The 19,609-nt window shown below is 39.6% G+C and overlaps 1 protein-coding gene across 4 annotated transcripts in view; it reads right to left on the bottom strand.

The window, feature by feature from the left end:
* Window positions 1-15: 15 nt before the first annotated feature.
* The window catches only part of PCYT1A (phosphate cytidylyltransferase 1A, choline), a 45,800-nt gene continuing 26,206 nt past the window's right edge, over window positions 16-19,609 (bottom strand). For all 4 annotated transcript variants that reach the window (XM_081234172.1, XM_081234170.1, XM_081234171.1 and 1 more), the window contains exons 3-9: window positions 16,217-16,316; window positions 11,058-11,174; window positions 9,939-10,090; window positions 7,634-7,712; window positions 7,052-7,194; window positions 5,407-5,595; window positions 16-4,510 (exon numbers count right to left, since the gene is read on the bottom strand). In XM_081234172.1, the coding sequence (XP_081090298.1) occupies window positions 4,304-4,510; window positions 5,407-5,595; window positions 7,052-7,194; window positions 7,634-7,712; window positions 9,939-10,090; window positions 11,058-11,174; window positions 16,217-16,316 (987 nt within the window). In that variant the 3' untranslated portion in view covers window positions 16-4,303. The remainder of the gene's footprint in view (window positions 4,511-5,406; window positions 5,596-7,051; window positions 7,195-7,633; window positions 7,713-9,938; window positions 10,091-11,057; window positions 11,175-16,216; window positions 16,317-19,609) is intronic.

The raw sequence follows: 19,609 nt of genomic DNA, 5'->3' as shown, positions 1-19,609 counted from the left end.
AAATGGAACATTACATAAAATCACTTTTCCTTTATTTGGCTAATGACAAAAGCCAAAGTAACTGAACAATTTAATAACACTCAGACAGGAAAACAATATACTGAACACCAATTGAGGAAAATGTCCTTGTGGACACCGGCACTGGTGATGGGGCCAACATTCATGCCAAGGCCAGAATTTTTTTCCAAGACTTTCTGTTCAGGATCCTCAATATAAAACAACTCAACCAATCAAGTCTCTGTGTTCAAAACAGTCAGTGCCTCCCTAAGAAGGGTGGGAAAGCCCACTTGGAAGCTAAAAAAACCACAACTGGAGTCATCCTAATGTTAAACCAAGTACTTTTATTCTCTACCCCAATCTGAATACTAACATTAAACTTTGGCAGAGTATCTTTCTCCTTTGTTTTAAAGAAAATTAACATTTAATAGTATAATCCCAAGAACATGTTCTACTTACTTGGAAAAATAATAGCTAGGGACCACTCTTTATCCCATGACAATCTATTCTGTGAGAGAAAACAAGAACAATCATTGCATGACCTTGAAAAATATAACTTTAAAAATACTTATATTGGTAAGGTTAAAAAAAAAATACCATTAGTTAAAAACATTGTTAACGGAGCTCTTTTCCTACCTGTACTGATTCAACTTCTGGTGATAGTTTGTGCTGACAGAAAATGTAAAAGCTATGGCTTTTAGGGAATTCAACAAAAGCAGTGAAATATACTTGATTTGGAAAGATTTTAGATATAGGGTCTGGAACAGGATTAAAAAGGCAATGAGCTCCAGAAAAACAAAAGCTACCCATACATCAAGAAACAGAATAAAAATCACTGTGAAGAACCATTGTGGAGGGAATATTCAAAGACTGCCTGGACAGCTGTGTGGTCAAAAGTAAGAAAAATGTAACTCAGGTGCTGCCTAGGAAGTTATCAGTGATCAGAAAAGGTCAAAAGCTCTCTTGACCTCCCTCAAATTTTTTCTCTCATTCAAGATTTTCAACCTCCTCACATCCCCAACCTTCTTACCCAAGCCTCAGCAAGATAATGGTCTTTGGCTCTAGCTATCAGAAGCAGCTGCAGCAGTATAAATGATCCATTTTTATTCCTCTACAATTTCAACCTCTATCCTTCAGTGCTACTGAGTCTAGTGTATGAAAAAAAGCAAACTTTTTGCCCAGCTCATCTCAAGGTAACTGCTGAAATGGCACCTCCTCAGCACCGGCTACAGGGCTTCTGTCTCCATTCTCTTTCTATCTTACAGCGAGAGGCTCTGAGGCCAACCAACTTTTTTTTTTTGGCTGCGTTGGGTCTTTGCTGCTGTGCGTGGGCTTTCAATAGTTGCGGCGAGCAGGGGCTACTCTTCGTTGTGGTGCGTGGGTTTCTCATTGAGGTGGCTTCTCTTGTTGCAGAGCACGGGCTCTAAGCGTGCGGGCTTCAGTAGCTGTGGCACGTGGGCTCAGTAGTTGTGGCACGCGGGCCCTAGAGCACGCGGGTTTCAGTAGTTGTGGCGCGTGGGCTCAGTAGTTGTGGTTCGCAGGCTCTAGAGCACAGGCTCAGTAGCTGTGGTGCATGGGCTTAGTTGCTCTGCAGCATGTGTGATCTTCCTGGACCAGGGATCGAACCTGTGTCCCCTGCATTGGCAGGTGGATTCTTAACCACTGGAGGCCAAGCAACTTTTAAGGCTCTCCCATTTCTGCCACATTTGATCTATTCAGGCTGACAGCTTTGTGTGTGGGATTCAGGGAAACAGCTAATTAAAATTAATGTTAGAAGTTAATATTAACAATAATATTTAAAGATTTACAGATCACATGCATGGTTATGGAATGCGAACCTCTAACCTCATTTGATTAGGCACAGATGATCAAACAATGCATCATCCCAATAGCTTCTTCCACCCACCCACCCTTGTCTAGCATGTAGGATCACATTTATCCCAAAGTATCTAGCATGCCACGCCATAAAATTTTTTGCTTTCAGTCAAAATTATTTCAAGATGTACTAGTGTTAGGAGACTGAGGCCACAGAGGTTCACCAAAAGGGGTGAGAGTTTTCCAAGAACACGTGCACATGCTGGTGCTAGCAGTCTCATGGAGCTTGTCAGCCTAGAGGTCATATTCCAAGGGCAGGATATGCCAAAAGCAGCCCATTTACAGAGCGGAGGAGGAGGACCAAAAACTTGGGACCCAGACAATACACATGAGAAGAGTGACTGCAGGGAGGAAAATCATACTCTGGGCACCTCCTTTTCCAGATACACTTGGATAACATGTGTACTTTGAGAGAACACGTAAGTGGGCTTCAGTGGTGATTTCACTGCTTTTCTATTGACAGAAATGGGCAGAATTCCCAAAGAGGCAAGTCTGAAGCAGCAAGTTAAAATATGTGACCATATCAGCTTGATCATATCAAGCTGAGTAATGTAGGAAAACATTAACTTCAACTGTTCCAAAAACAGGATTCCAAGCCAAAGCCTGTGTAAACCAGATTTGATAGTAAAAATAGCACTTGATGAGAAGAGTTAGAAATGTAATTTTCATAGGCCATCAGGCCAAGAGGTTTCCCCCCCCTTTGTCCCTCTCCTCTGCTGTGCTCTGCCCCTCTGGATGATCTGAGGACCTAGGTAGTCCTGCTGTGCAGGCAGGCAGTGATTCTAGCCACCGACCCTCAGGCAGAAGAGCAAGTTTTAACAGAAGGTGTTTAGGGAGGGGACTATGAGATGCTCACAGCCCTAGCAGAGGGGCAAGGAAAGATAAGATGTGGTTTTCTTAGCTGAAAACACTAAAACTCCACCCCCACAAGGGGTATTTATGAGTGATGGGATGGTGCCTGGACATAAGCCATTTTTCACCCTAAACCCAGCTACAGGATTATGATAGATGATGATCTGCTAGGTCATGTACTGTAGGATGCTAGAGGTTTAAAAGGAGCTTATGCTCAACAGCAAGTGTTAAGCTTCAGCATTCTCTGACGTGAAATTTAAGCAGTGAATCCCCTGGGCAACATACCAGGGGAGGTGGAACCAGGCAGAGTGAGAGGGAGGGAACCTACAACACTCTTGTAAAGTGAGCCCTTGCTCGGTGACTTGCTGGAAGGGCAGCAGACGGGAGTCCCTGCCAGCTGCCAACTCTCAGGGGAAAATAAACACCTCATGGAGCACTGGTTCCAGTCAAGGACACTCTTAAGAGGGGAAGAGGTCAAGAAAAGGCTTTAGAAAGGGGTGTGTTTCCTTATGCTTTTGAGCCTATGTTCTGTGCAAATCTCTCTGAATATTCGATATAGCTATGAGCAACATGGATTAACAGATCATGTTCAAACTGCAAACATTTACAAAGTATCCTTTGTAAAAAGCTAGGTAATAAGTATTAAAATAGGAGTCACAGGGCCAGGGACTTACTCTCAGAAAGAAAATTAATCAAAACTGACTTTGCATAACATTGCGTATTGTCTCATTTCCCTCCTCAATCAGACTAAACCTGGAAGTGTTCCTCCCTTTAAAGGTAGATTACAGGAAAGAGATTGACAAGAGCTCCCAAATAACTGGGCAACAGAGTTCTCTGAGAAGATGAACATAGCAGAAAAACCGTAGCAGATGCCATGTGGTCTGGTTCCATCCCTATCAGTGTCTTCATGGACCCCACTGGGTCCAACAAGAAACTCCTCAGGGAGCAAGAAAAGTTAGACTCAGATCTCCTTCTTCCCATAGCCACATTGACACATGTGCCAGCAGTACACTTAGGGGACTTGTGACTTTACTCAGCTTTTAGCTTTTTTTAAAGGAAACCAAAATTATGATATTTCCCCTCCAAATCACCCATCAGCATGGCTCATTGCCTGAAGGACCTGGCAAAACAGTTTGCCTCAGAACAGAAGGCAAATACTATAGTGTATCAGGAAGAAAAGGCCTCTGGGTATTACACCGCTTCCTTCTGCCCACTCCTTGGGGGCAAAAAATTAGTTCTATTTACTACATTTCAAAGACTAATTTTTTAAAAATTAATAAAAATGACAATTTCCCTGTCAAGATCACATGAACATAAACAGTGAAGCAAAGTCCATGGGGAAGGTATATGGATACCAAACAGGCTTCTAAGATGTAGTTAGCCTCTTTCTTGGTGGGGGTGGGTGATGTCTCTCAGAGGATAGGCTGTCTAGTCCCGCCATCCTAAGTACTCTTGCCCCAGTTGTCTTTCCTTTGTAGCTGTCCTTGGGTTTAGTGTTGGGATCACAATTCAGAATTCAACAGAGGGCTTCTGACGGTGATGGGACAGAGGGAGGGGAGAGGAAAGGAGCAATGAAAAATTAGTCTTCTTCATCCTCACTGATATCATAGGCTGCAGACTTGTGTCTGGAGAGGTTTGCTGGGGAGGAAGGCGGGGAGGTCTTGCCAGAGAAGGGCCACCGGAAAGAGGGAGAGGGGGAGCGTTCACGAGTGGGACTGCTGCTGGGACTCTGCCTTGGACTGATGGCCTGCAGCATCCGGCCTTTCCCCTCTTTCAGCATATGTTTCTGGGGAGACCAAAAGAAAGAGTTAGAAGAAACCTATGGATCCTACTAAAGCACCACTGGAGGATATGAGACTTCAAATTATCATGAGTGCCCTCTGTAATGTCAAAAGTGATCAAGTCAGCCAGAGGAGGAACATAGCTATGATCCTAAGCAATTTCCTCTCCAAAGTGGTCTATGCTATACTATGTATCTAAGGGTTCCCACCTGCTATCCGCTGTCACCCAATCCTTGACCTCTATGTCAAAGGAATTCTTAAAAGGCTACTTGGGTCTGTAGTCTAGGCTGTAGGCAAAAACAAAGGAATTAACTCAGACAAAAGGGTACCTATTCTAGTTTTGGAGTTCTCTGAAAAGAAAATTCTATACACTCCCAGAATAATCTATTCTGGCATCCAAACACCCTCACAGTCAGATCGTTCCTGATATTCTAGGGCTCATCTGCTCATAGCTACACAGGCACCTTTTATTGGGCTCGAAAAGACCTTGCTACTCCTCAAGGACAGAATTCCCACCGTACCCAATGGTCCTGCAGCAGCTGTGTGTAGTGCAGGCAGCTTTCTTTTTACTGTTCTTTGCTCTTTCCTTCCCTTCCACCTAAAACTATAATGTAGAAGCAAGCTGGGCAAGGCTACTCACTTATCTTGTCACCATTATTTGGAGGTTGATAGAGAGCTGGCAAAATTATTTAGGAGAATGTATAACTTCTTTCTGTAAAGATTTTTTAAAACTTTCTGGGGATAGTGGAAATATAGTTCTGCCCAACAAGGGGAACAGATTAGATAACTTCTTAATGTCAATGTCCCTTTCTGCTCAAGGATTCTATAATTCCTTCCACAGCATGAGAATTCCCTAGATTTTCCTGAATTTCCCTAAATTGTCCAGCAAGAAAGAACATACCAGCGCTCCTTCTGGACCAAACATCTCCAGGAAACTTCCGATGAATTCTCGGGATTTCTCCTCCCATTTCTGAATGAGGTCAATGCCTTTTTCTTCTACCTTCTGAACAAATTCTTTTGACTTTTCCTCCACATCTTTCACTTTTTTCTTGACTTTGTCAACTCGCTCCTGCAAGTGGTATTTCTTCTCCTGGATAAAGAAATAACTGAGAGATAATACTCATTCTGACCTTCCATACTAAGGGGAAGGAAAAGACTTGGTTTGGCACTCTATTGACACTCCTTTCAGTCTTGAGAATTTCACTTTAATCTATCCCATACTTCTCCAGCATAATAACAGATAAGATATGCTCTGGATGGTCATCTTATACAAAAGTGTAATAATTCTAAGATTGTAGAGCCCAGGACTAAACTAAATGTATAGTGTAAGACCAGTAACAGAAAGGCACATACCAAACGAAGTCAGATGTTTTTAAGACGAAACATAAACTTGGAAGATAAACATGCCCAACAAAACCCAAACCCCATTCTAGATGGAGATGTATAGGGAGAGAGCAACAAGTTCACTGCACAATATTGCCAACAATAAGCCAACTGTAACAGGTTGAAAAAGGAAATAGTGGGCCTTTTACTTAAGTAATTCATCTATTGTACTGAATTTTTTTTCCTCCATCAGTGGCTTAGTCTATGATTATAGAGGAGTTGTTTTTTTTTTTTTTTTAATATTTGGAGGTCTGTTTGCTCATTCGCAAAATAAGGATGATACTCTTTGGTCCTACAGGCTTCCCTAAAGATAAAGGAAAATGGTATGAACCCTCCCAAAGGGAGGGGAGGGGAGGAGTCTTTAGCCAAATGAAAACTATTCTCATTTCCAGATCATAAAGGGGAAGGGGAAGGCGAATATGTTTAGGATTTTTAAACATTTAAAGATAGATTCTGCAGTATAACAACAGCTAGAATGTTAACAACAGCTAGGGTTTACCTGAATAGAAAAATCATATTTAAATGAAACCATTTCACCTATTCATAATTCACAGAGCTGGGAGCAAGTGAGGGAGCATGGTAAACTACTTATGTAGAAGATACAGTTAGCAGCTTTCTTCTTGTTTTTAAATCAACTTTACTGAGGTATAATTTATATACAAAATGTATAGCAGTTTGTTTCCAAAAGGCAGTATTAAGCTAAAATAAACTTGTTTTCATAAATCAAATTTTAAAAGTTAGGTTCATATGCCTTGAGAAATTGCATGCAAAATGTTGTTACTATGCACACAGGGAGAGGATCTACAGCTTTCATCAGATTTGCAAAGACCATCCAGTCAAAAAGAACAAAGGTTAAGAACCACTGTTTTAAATATATTTGATATACGTACTGTACTTTGTAAGTTCCACATTCTTATTTATTTAATTGGCTGCATGCCCTTATATCAATGTGTGGATACTAGCTCATAAAGGCAGAAAATGCCTCTAGATACATCCATATGCTCTTTGTAAAGAGCTTGGCATAGCGTTATGTGCAAAGAGGTATCCACTGAGCTTTTGGAGGTGATAATAACAGCAGACTGAAAAGTAAGTTTAACTTAGATGAAGTGAGAGGCAACATGTCCTATAGGACCAGGGAACTCTAGGATGAGGTTGGAACTCACATTGATAAAGCTGACATTGAGTTCCTTTGCCGTGTAGCCCCTCTGTAGGTTCCGTCTGGCATACACATCATAGTCGCGGACAATTCGGGTGATGATGTCTGATGTGGAGATACCTTCTGTCCTCTGTGTTGGAGCAAACATGCCTAACCCAAGAACACATACAAACACTGTGACATTCTGATTAGCTCAGGCAGTAGGACTAGATGGAAACTGGGAGCCACATTCCTTTTCTTTCCTCATAAAGCAGAGTCTGTTATTACTAAGTAAAGTCTGGAGATACTGACATATAGAATGAACACTGAATCAAAGTTTAGGAGTAAGGAAAGGCCCTAATATTAAGAAAAATATGGGGCTGGAGAAGGGTTTCCTGAAATTAAAAGAGATATCAAAAGTAGATGTTTAGACTGAGAATTGATGGATATGATGCTATGCTCACCTTAACCTCTTAACCAAAGTGTGACCTGAAACTGGATGTTAAAGTTCTCACTGTATAAATTTTCCTCTGTAAAGTAGTGATGGGGTTGAATCTCTGTCACTGCCCCTAAGACGCCATAAAATGAGGATGCACATCAACTTACTCACCTGCTTCCTTGATGTGCTTATAAACATCATCACTCCCAGCAGAAGAGTAAGGGATGTCATCATGGGCTACAAAATCAATCTGAAAGTAAGGAAACATCATTTAAAACCCAGCATAACTGCCATTCAGAAAGAACCAGTAAATACTCTCAGGCCCAGAAAAAGGACCACAAGGAGAGGCGAGGCCTCAAATGAACTTTCTCTTTATCTCTCTTTGCTTTGCTCATAAATTCCACGATTCATTCACAAGCCACCCAACCTAATTATTCGTGGATCATAAACATGAAGCTAGCCAGTTTCTTTTTTAGCTATTCCTCCTGGTCTGCTGGAAGTGCTACCCTCACACTGTATACCAGTCACCATGCTGTGGTAAACAGGCCTAGAGGATTTTCTGGTATGCTAGTTAGTGGGTGGAATCAAGGAAAGAAAAAAGGAAATCTCCCCACCCTCCTGGGTCTACAAGGATGGGTCAAATAGGGTTTCTAAAAATATGAGAAAGAGGTCACTTCTTTGTTAACTGGTTTCTCTCTCAGTCCATGAGATGAGTGGGAATATAAAAATAGCAACCAAGAGCGCTTTTACTAGAATAGATACATCTGTACTCCTGAGAAATGCAAAGCCCAAGGCGATAAAAGACCTTTAAGTCTCAGATCTACTACTTTACTACTGTCAATACCTCTCACACTGGGATCAATAATCTTTCTAAACCTCACTCATTTACTCATTCCTGAATAGGCCATATGCCCTTTGCTAATATAATTGCTAACACCACCACACCCAGCTCCCAGAAGCCACTGTAATGTGAAGTACGCTCATCAGGACTATGTCAGGGACTCTCAGCTAACATCTCAATTACCCATGAACAACTTGTCAGGGATCCACAGGCAGCAAATTGAAAATAAGAATGGTGAGCAAGCAAGACTCATGGTTGAGGATACACTGCTAACAAGGAGAAAAGGGAATATGGACGTTCCTCTAACCTCTTCTGCCTGGGCTTGCCTGGCTATGTTGCTGAGAATAATCTTTCTCATCACCCTTGGTACCATTGGCTGCTAAATGTTGAAGCAGTAAAGCTAGAGAACTATAAAAGTTCTGTCCTAATCCTAAACAGTTATAACAAATATCCCTTAGCTTCAGGCCTACCCAAATACTGCTTTTGAAGCACTTTGGCTACTTTTGTTTTTTCCTGCCTCATTGAACAATTCACCTTCAACATTCTACACACCACTGTAAGAGAACTGACAATATGCTTGCTGGTTCCTCAAGCTCGAGCGCCTCCAACATGACCTGATAAATTCTTCTCAGCTATAAACCCCTCTTTTGTAGGAAACTTGTTGCTTTAATGTGGGAAAATAAAAAGGAGATAAGGGTTTTTTATAATACCAATTCACTGAGAAAAAGTGAGAAACCTCCCTGGTTTCTGATCCCACATAATTTCTAGCCTGAAATCCAAAGTCTTGAAACTAAATTTAAGTCAATACAAGAGAAGTCTATGTTTATATATCTTATTTCCTGGAATGTGAACTCCTTGAGAGCATGTCTGGGGCTGTGTATACTCTAAAAAGACCGGTATGCTGTGAGGATGGATATGCCTATAATGGGGGGGGGGGGGTGCGACAGACTCACATAACTGAAGAGTTCAGTTTCTTTTTTTTTATAAGATTTTTTTTAATCATTTATTTTTGGCTGCGTCTTCTTTGCTGCGTGCAGGCTTTCTCTAGTCTTGACGAGTGGGGACTACTCTTTGTTGCGGTGCGCAGGCTTCTCATTGCAGTGGCTTCTCGTTGCAGAGCACAGGCTCTAGGCACGCGGGCTTCAGTAGTTATGGTGCGCAGGCTCAGTAGTTGTGGCACACAGGTCCAGCTGCTCCGCAGCATGTGGGACCTTCCCGGACCAGGGCCCGAACCCATGACCCCAGCATTGGCAGGCGGATTCCCAACCACTGCGCCACCAGGGAAGCCCTGAAGAGTTCAATTTCTAGCCCTGCTGGAGTATGACCTGGTTATTTGGCCTCTCTGGCCCTGTTCTCATATGTAAAGTGGAAATAACTAATAACTACCCAATAGGACTTTTGTGAGGAACAAATGAAATATAATGGATGCAAAAGTGCTTGTAAACCATCAAACCCAAGAAAAATGTCAGGGATGACTATTATTAGAAGTAATAACACTGTTACCTCTTCTATGTGAAATTTACATAGAAGATAGAAGTAAAATAAGGCTAGTGGAAAACTAGCCACAGTACCAGAAGTCTTGAAAGTTGACGAAATTCCAGAACAGGGAATGGAAACATGCGCTCAGTTTCTTACCCGGTGTTCTGCCAGGAACTCTGGTGTCAGGGTCCAGGGGGCATTCCTCACCACCTCATCCACATAGCGGCAGTGCTGCACTGCATCATAGCGCTCATTTTCATTCATCACGGTGAAGCCTTTGAAGTTGTGTGTTAGCTCATCACTGCAAACTGAGTTCACCACAACATAAGGTTGTAAGTCAAAGTCCCCTCTTCTTAACCACTCCTCAATCATCAACCTCTCATTTCCCAACCTCTCATACCAATCTCCCCAGCCTGGATAAGAGTCTTCTGGATATAGCTCAGTCTGGATAACAATGCTTTTCCTAATCCAAGATACACCTTCAGGAGCAACATTCACTAAATATGTTCACACTTTGGAGAGGAGAGGATACAATGGAGGACTAAGATCTTTGGCTTTGAAATGAAACTACTGTGCATCTCTGTATCAATTAACAGTTTTTTTTGTTTTTTTTTTTTCTTTTTGCGGTATGAGGGCCTCTCACTGTTGTGGCCTCTCCCGTTGCGGAGCACAGGCTCTGGACGCGCAGGCCCAGCGGCCATGGCTCACGGGCCCAGCCACTCCGCGGCATGTGGGATCCTCCCAGACCGGGGCACGAACCCGTATCCCCTGCATCGGCAGGCGGACTCTCAACCACTGCGCCACCAGGGAGGCCCTCAATTAACAGTTTTAAAAAATGTTTTCCTATTATACTTTGATTGGACTGGGCTGGACCACATAACATTAGCTTAGCAGACTTTAGTACTTCAGTTGACTCAGAATGATAAACTGAAATCTAAAGCAAATGCTCTTCTTAAGTAGCATTTATTCTTAATGCTATTCTGATTACCCCTGCCCCCACTGGGGGTCAGACTGCAGAAACCCGGCCAAAACCAGCGAGATAAATCCTGGACGTCTCAAGTCAATGAGCTTAGAGCTTCTCTCTCCAGGTTTATACAGTTCAGGTTTTATATACTTCATGTTCTTCATATATTTCACATTTTAAAGAGGCTGCACTATATCTCTCATTTGAAAACCAACATAACAGGCAATGTACTCGGGTTATAAAGATAGGAGAAAAGAGGCTACCATAATTTTTTTCTGGACAGCACCTAAAGTCATCAGATGTTTTCTTACCTCCCACAATGAGATATGTATTAGGGAAAAGGTTCTTTGCTTGCATCAGAGCCCGGGCATGACCAGAATGAAATAAGTCAAATATTCCATCTGCATAAACTCTCACAGGCCGTTCACCTAAATCCAAAGGAAAGAATTTATCACAGAAATACATTGATTCAATACCTCATATTTAACAAATGGAAATGGCACTGTGTGACTGTTCCACCCCTGCATAGCCCCCTTTTAAGGTGTTCTCTGGATATTCACCTTAATTTGGGGTACTTTGGGGTTGTGAGGAATAACATCACAGGCTTCCTTGACTACAAAGACACTCTTGGCATCGTATCCACTAACTCTCTTTGTTAGCCTGGTTGTACCAAACTGCTCAGGTAATTGGATTTCATGATTGCTTTTTCTTAAAGTTATTTTAGAAGTGAAGGGAAGAGTTATACAAGAGCTATATCTGAAACTTCAAAATCTTCACCTTTGGTTTATGTTTAAACTTCAGTTATGTTTAAACAGAGTATAATTAAACTATGCTCTGGCTGCCTGCTCTCTCTTTTTCAAGCTGCCTTGATTACTAACAACTAATGCTTTGCTTTGAAAATAAAATACTTTGCTTTGAAAGTAAAGAGTGATGCAGAGGGATGAGATTGCTTCACAGTCCCAGATTCACCCTTAATAACTGCTCTGTGATAACAGATGGAGTTCCTTCAAGCATTTCTCCTTGACAGTGAGCATGTTACACTTTCTCAGTAGAGGGTGATATACCAGGTATTTGAAAATCAAATATAAATATTTTAGGACTTTACGTTAGAGCCTTTCCTCTTCCTCTGTCCATTAGTGAGAATAACAGACAACTGATTGTCAATTTATTTATTTTTAGTGGTAGTGGACTATGAAAGAAAAGGAGAAAATGATCTCTTGGGGTACAAGCCTAATTCCAAAGCCAAATAAACACACTGAGAATGAAACTGATATAATGGTTCATCATGCTTCAAATGATAAACCTAATGAGTCCTAGTAACATATTTCCACTACTTGAATAAAGGAAGAGCTGTTTCACTGTAGCAGCAGAAAATAACAGTAGGAGCATCTACATCAGTCTTCGAAAGAAGGGCCAGAGCCTCATCAAATACACCATACTGAAGGTAAGGATAAGATACATCTCCTTCCTGCCTTGAGGACAGTGAATCAAGGGGGAGGTAACCGGTTCTCAGGAAGTTTATGGACTTTTCTTTATAGATAGCTTTATCCATAAAAAAAGTCGCTTTTAAACTGAGAAATTATACACTGCTGATAGAAGTATATATTGGTACAACTCTTAAGGAAGGCAATTAGGCAATATCTGTGAAAAGACAAATGACAAATGTTTATACCCTTTGGCCCAGTTATTCCAATTCTAGGAATTTACCTCAAAGATATGTTTGTAAATATGTATGCAGATTGCATTATTGATTGCAGCACTGTTGGTAATAGCAAAAGTTTGGAAACAACCTAAATATCAGTGGAAGACTGAATATGACATGATCCACCCACTAAAAGTGTGGGAAGATTTATATATTATTTGCTTAGATATCCACAAGAAATTGGTAATACTGGGCTTCCCTGGTGGCGCAGTGGTTAGGAATCTGCCTGCCAATGCAGGGGACATGGGCTCGAGCCCTGGTCAGGGAGGATCCCACATACCGTGGAACAACTAGGTCTATGCGCCACAACTACTGAGCCTGCCATCTAGAGCCTGCGAGCCACAACTACTGAAGCCTGTGCATCTAGAGCCCGTGATCCGCAACAAGAGAAGTCACCGCAATGAGAAGAAGCCTGTGCACCACAATGAAGAGTAGCCCTCGCTCGCTGCAACTAGAGAAAGCCCGCGCACAGCAACGAAGACCCATTACCTGTAAAAGGGATACTAGGTGGCTGTGAGACAGCAGTGAGAGGAAGTCATTTCACTCTGTGTCTTTTTTGTACTTTATGAATGTTAGGTCATGGGAATGTGCTAATTTTATAATACAGGAAATAAAAAATTTTAAATAAAATAAATACACCAATACAATGAAAAACTGAGAAATAATATGACGGATTTAAAGAGTCAGAAAAATTATAGCCCGAGCTTGCCAACCAGCCTCATTCCTTTGTAATCTTAATCTCTTTAAGCCTCAGTTTCCTCATCTATAAAACAAAGCAAAGCAAAACAAAACCTGAGTAATATAATCTCTCTTCTACATCCTAGAAATCATGACCATGAAGTAACTAATATACTTCTATCTTTCCTAAACAAGTCCAGAGTGGCTATGATCTCACTTTATTTGATCCTAAAAGACAAACGATAGAATATAATATTTAAGAATACTGTACTGTTGTTTCTACACCAAGGGCAAAGTGAGATGAGGGAGATTTAGCTCAGTAAACACATTTCCTGGATAGTGGCAATAGCACAGATGCTGTTGATTAAGTGGCTATTTGCCAGCAGTTAAATGTCCCATATTAGGCCAAGCCACCTCTGAACCCTTTCTTGGACCAATCCCTGATGTGCCTCTTGCCCTCTTAGCATTTCCCCAGCTTCCCAACCTCTCAATTCCCCATGACTTAACTGCAAGTCTTTGACAAACCCAGGCTTGTATATTAACCAAATGACCAGAAGGGGCCACTGTTGAACTAAAAATCTGGGGAGAAAGCACGCGTTATCCATTCTTTTACCAAGTGGCTACTGGTCAGGATGACTATACCCTCTGATTTATATCTGTTGTTCCAGTACACTATCAAGAGCAACTGCTTTCATTCTCAAAAATAGTCTTGATTTGGGTTACAAATTATAGTCTTTTCACTACTGCTAGACTAAGTAACTAGATGTTCTCCTTTAAGCAGAAGAGACCTGGGTTTCAATTTATTATCTCTTTTGATATATTCTCTCAAATAGCTACCACTGAAACATTCATCTTTAACAGATTTCCACTGCCCTTCAGACTTTGCCTTTTTCTTCCTTTCTCCAAGAGAACATACTGCTGGGTTTTTTTCCATCTTCTAAAAAAGATGATCTTCTCATCTCTCAAGCCGTATTCCTTTTATCTCTAAGTAGTGAGTTTACTCCAAGATTACACAAACTTCCCTCTTGTACTCCCTTAACCTCCCTAAGTGAAAACCTGGGGGCAGGGGGAGGGATGCCCCTTGAACCAGTTATTGGTTTAAAATTCACTAACTATATGGCATGTGTAGGTTCTTTATTTGTTTATTCCTTGTCTGGCACTGGCATGAAGACAGTCACTTACTTGGGTATTTAACATAAAACTGAACAGACAGAATAAGATAAAGGAAAAACCAGAGGTCAAGTTTGACTGGCAAATTTTACAGGCCAATTTGTGACTATCTGTTCCACCCAAAATTCAATCAGCTTGCTGATAAGCCTTCTATTATTTATAACTAATGTCTATATAAAGAATAGCACCACTCCAGGATGAAAAGAACACAAAGATGGAAAAACTTAGGTTTTTAGCTTCAATTCTATCACTAATTATTTGTTTTACTGTTTCACTTCTTAGTTTCTATGGACCTATATTCATGTATATAATGAAGAGAGTATAAAGTATATAATCCCATAAATGACTTACTTAAATTCTATTCTAAAATTTAGAAAGTAATTTATTAGTGTTTGTTAATTATAAGTTGCAAAACTTGGAAACAGTATACATATACACACATACATTTTTCCTACCACAAATGGTATGTGGCTAGATTAGCAACAAGGTGGCTAATATAACTAATGTGATCAGACCTGAGTGAGGTACTGCATTCTGAATGTGTGTCATTAGAAAGTATATGAAAAGTTCTTGCCCTCAACAGGCTCTACTATCACACCTGAATGTGATACTTGAACTGTCTAGTGGCATTCTGAAGTCTGACCTGCCACCACTACACTGTTACATACAGCCTGTCTTTCCTTGTTGTCATTTTACTCCGCCCCACTAACCTGCCTATTACTGAAGTAAGAGGAGCCAAACCCAAAAAATCACATCATAAATCAGAAGGGTTGTGACCAACATGAGCTATATCTAAACACTTTTGCAAAAGGAAAGCATTCTCTGGAATTTTGAGGACCCCCAAACCATACTCCATACAGCCAAGATATAGCCAAGGGGTATTGGGACCCCTAGCCTAACATTGTCCAGCACTCATTTCTATTCATATTTCAGTACTCCCAAGTTACAACAGAGAGTAAACATACTAACACAATTAAGAAGTAACTACAAATATCTTCTATATACTGAAAATGTATAGATTTGTGGCTATAACTACCTCTTATTCCCTAGTGCTTGCCTGGGTTGAGTCCAGCCCTACATTCCAGCCCTACATAAGAGTAAACACTTACCACAGTAATCAAAAGAAATGAAAAAGGATTGGGAAAAAAAGGAGAAATGGAGAATTTACAGAGAAGTAAGAACAGATGCCTATAGGACTTTGTAATCATAACAAATGCTCGTGGAAGTTTCTATTTATGATGATCCCTAAAACCAACTGCCCAAAACTATCTGGAATACGTATTAATAATTTATGAGGCCAGAAATTGCTACTTAATAATGTAAAGTAAGTATACAAATAAAGAGTATGGGCTTTGAAAATAATAAAGCAAGTCTTTTTTTAAAAAACCTGGAAAACTATAATATCAATAAAGATACAATTAAGTGATAAGCATCTCCCAACTTAGGATAGCTTTGTCCTCTATCAGTCAGCAGCATCATACTAGTGTACTGACTGATAGAAAGGAAAACTTAGTGGGAAATTCTGAAGGCTATTAAAAATGTGACAGTCTGACATATTATTTGGACCTTTGTAAAAACAGACAAGATTATAAACCAGCTCAGGCTAATATCTTATTGTCTCTGCTCCTCTATATCTCACCTCACAGCTGTGATGATAACAGCCCCCCAAAAAAGTGTGTACCACTGTATCTCATAGCTGTGACAAAATACTGGGAAATTAGTATACAATATAAATGAAATTTTATGGAGTACAGTTATCCTCCCAAATAGAACAGCAAGTGAGATGGGAGGAACCCCTCTCTCAAGTAGCTTTTACAGGTAAACTGAGGGAAGAATATAGTGAGTAGGTGTACATTTGATAAGTACAATTGAATGCTAAAAACAATAGTAAAACAACAAAATAATTCATCATTTACTTACAAGGAGTTCCTCTGCTGGCTTCTTCCATGGTTACCCTGACATAGGGCTTACTAAAGTCTACTTCAATTTCATCAGAAAAAGGCGCTGGCTGCCGTAAGCCCTTAAGAAGAGGAAAGTGAAGGAAAAGAAAAATTCAATGGTATAAACTAAAACACTCAAAAAATGGCAGCTTTAAAGAATAATCAGTTATTCAACATGCTGTGATTAAAATTTTTCCTAAAAGTTCATAACCTTAAAAAGAAAAAAGATAAAAGCATTCCAAAATGACAAGTGAAAGTTGCAACCTTTTACCAAATGGGCAAATCATGGCATGAAAGATAAATGTCTTGATGGTGATTTCAGGATAGGACTGAGGAAGGTGGCTGAGAACCTAAGCATAGTCCCAACTAACTGGGTCCAGAATGACAGCTCCTCTGCCAGACGGCAGAACAGCCAACCCTGATCTATGTGATGAAATTGCCAAGGTTCACAAGTGCCTCTTCATACTACTTCAACTGTGGGACTGGGAAGGCAAACAGCTGCCATGTGCTTTAAGTATGATCATCACTGTATAATGCTTTACACTGTAAATATGTTCTAATTCTCATTAACAGCCCTGTGAGGCAAGTAGTACAACAGTTAGTATCCTCAATTTAAAGATGAGGAAAATGAGGTTCAGAGAAGTTATATGAATTGCATGCAATTACTCAGAGGCAATGCTGAAATAAAAATGTAGGTATGCTCTTTCCTCAGAGGAAAGCCTTACTTAAGAGCTTTTGTTAAATCTATTCCTAAGTATTTTATTCTATTTGATGCTTCTGTAACTGTTTTCTTAATTTTATTTTTGGATTGGTCCTTGCCAGTATATAGAAATGCAATTGATTTGTATGTATGTATGTGTATCAGTGTGAGTAATTTCAGTTGACTCATCTCCTGTGGCTTTGTTAAACTCAATTATCAGTTCTAGCAGTTTGTTTGGTAGATTCCTTAGGACTGTCTACATATGAGATCATGTTGCCTGTGAATAAAGACAGTTTAACTTATTCCTTTCCAATCTGGATGGCTTTAACTTCCTTTTATTACCCCTTATTGCACTAGTAAACCTCTAGTACAATGCTGAATAGAGGCGGCAAAGACAAATATCCTTGCCTTGTTCCCAGTCTTAGGGGAGAAGCATGCAATCTTTCAACATTAAGTATTATCTTAGCTGTAGGTTTTTCTTAGATGCCCTTTATCAGGTTGAGAAATCTCTCTTCATTTTGTAGTTCGTTGAGAGTTGTTTTTTTTTTTTTTTTTTTTTCGGCTGTGCCATGCGGCTTATGAGATCTTAGTTCCCCGACCAGGGATCAAACCCAGGCCACGGCAGTGAAAGTGTTGAGTCCTAACCACTGGACCGCCAGGGAATTCCCTGTTGAGAGTTTTTTAATGAACGAGTATTGGATTTTGTCACATGCTTTTTCTACATTATTAAAACAATCATATTTTGGTTTTGTCTTTTATTTTATTAATTATGGTGTATTAGATTAATTGATTTTAGAATGTTAAGCCAACCTTGCATTCCTGAGTGAAATTCTTCTTGGACACATTGTATACATCTTTTTATATGTTCTTGGATTCAATTTGTTAATATATTGTTAAGGACTTTTGCATCTAAGTTTGTGAGGGATTTTGAACTATATAATATTCTTTTCTTGTGCTGTTTTTGCCTGTCTTTGCTATCTGGCCTCATAAAATTGGTTAGGAAATGTTCTCTCCTCTATTCTCTGAAAGTGGATAGGATTGATATTATTTCTTCCTTAAATGTCTGATAGAATTCACCAGTGAAGTCATTTGTGTCTGACTTTGTCTTTGTAGGAAGATTTTTTTAAAGACAATTCAATACTTTACTTGGCATAGGTCTATTCAGATTTTCTATTTTTTTCTTGGGTCAGTTTTGGTAACTTGTCTCTTTCTAGGAATATGTCTATTTCATCTAAATTGTCACATTTTGTGGCATGAAATTGTTCATAATATTCCCTTACAATTCTTTTAATTCCTGTTGGGCTATAGTGATGTTTACTTAGATTTTAAAATTACACATAGATCACATTGTGACTGGGCTAAATTCAGAAACTGGGAAGACATTGTTTTGTTTTGATTTCAAATAAGGATAGATTTTTAAAATAAGGTTTTAAAATTAAAATATATTTCGTTTAAAGAGCACTTATATAAGCTTAGTTTAAAATATGCTAAAGCTATAAGAAAAACATTTTTAGGAGATGTGTGTGTGTTATCCTTTTTGAGAACGTTTTTAAAAAAAGGTTAAGAATAGACCAAGGACACAAATGTGTGATTTTCTGAAGTTATTAGAAATTTACCTACAGATAAAATTAGAAAAAAACAATTTATCCTCTAGAAGTTAATATGCAAAGAGTTGCCTAACAGTAATTTGTGTTTCTAAAAGTATATGCTAGTCACCAAATAATAGACATTCTATGATTCTATCTATACGAAGGTCAAAAACAGGCAAAGCTAATCTATGGTTAATAGAAGTCAGAGAACAAAGAAAAAAAAATCTGGGGAAAAAGGATACTGACTAGCAGGAGCATGAGGGAGTCTTCTAGGTGTACCAGTGATTACATGGATGTATACATATATAAACATTTATTGAGCTGTACACTTGAGGTTTGTACAGTCTACTGTATGTAAGTTATACCTCAAGAAACAAATGCCATTCAGCCATAAAAAAGAATGCAGTACTGATACCTGCTACAACATGGATGAACCTTGAAAAAATTATGCTAAGTGAAAGAAGCCAGCCACAAAAGGCCACTTATTGTATGACTCCATTTATAGGCAATGTCCAAGAATAGGAAAATTTACAGACAGAAAGTAGATTAGTGGTTACACTGGGATGGAAGGGTTGGGGAGAAACGGGGAGTGACTGCTGATGGGTACAGGGTTTCTCTCTGGAGTGATGAAAATGCTCTAAAATGTATCATGATGATGGTTGCACAAGTCTGTGAATATTCTGAAAACCACTAAATTGAACACTCTACATGTGTAGGTGAATTATAATGGTATATGAACTATATCTCAATGAAGTTGTTTATATATAAATATATTTATACATAATATAAAATATATGAAACAAATAGAAAAAATTGTGCTTATTAACAATAGTGCATGTAGATAAAAGACAGCCTTACTGTGTTCTCTGAAATTTATTATCAATGGTGTGCTGGAGTCAGTTTTTAAATATTCACATATTTTGAGGGCTGGTAGTTTGAAATCAGCCACAGAAATCAGTAAATGCTATATATCAGAGGTTTGTTCCCCCCAGTTTATCAGGACACCACTGGTTATTCTGCATACTTAGAAAGAAATCAGTTCAGAGGTTATTACAGGGAGGAAGAAATGGATTTGTGGATTTTT

Source organism: Mesoplodon bidens (genome assembly GCF_964165515.1).
Source record: "Mesoplodon bidens genome assembly, chromosome: 5".
Classification (NCBI taxonomy): Eukaryota; Metazoa; Chordata; class Mammalia; order Artiodactyla; family Ziphiidae; genus Mesoplodon; species Mesoplodon bidens.
This window is presented reverse-complemented; position numbering and strand designations above follow the sequence as displayed.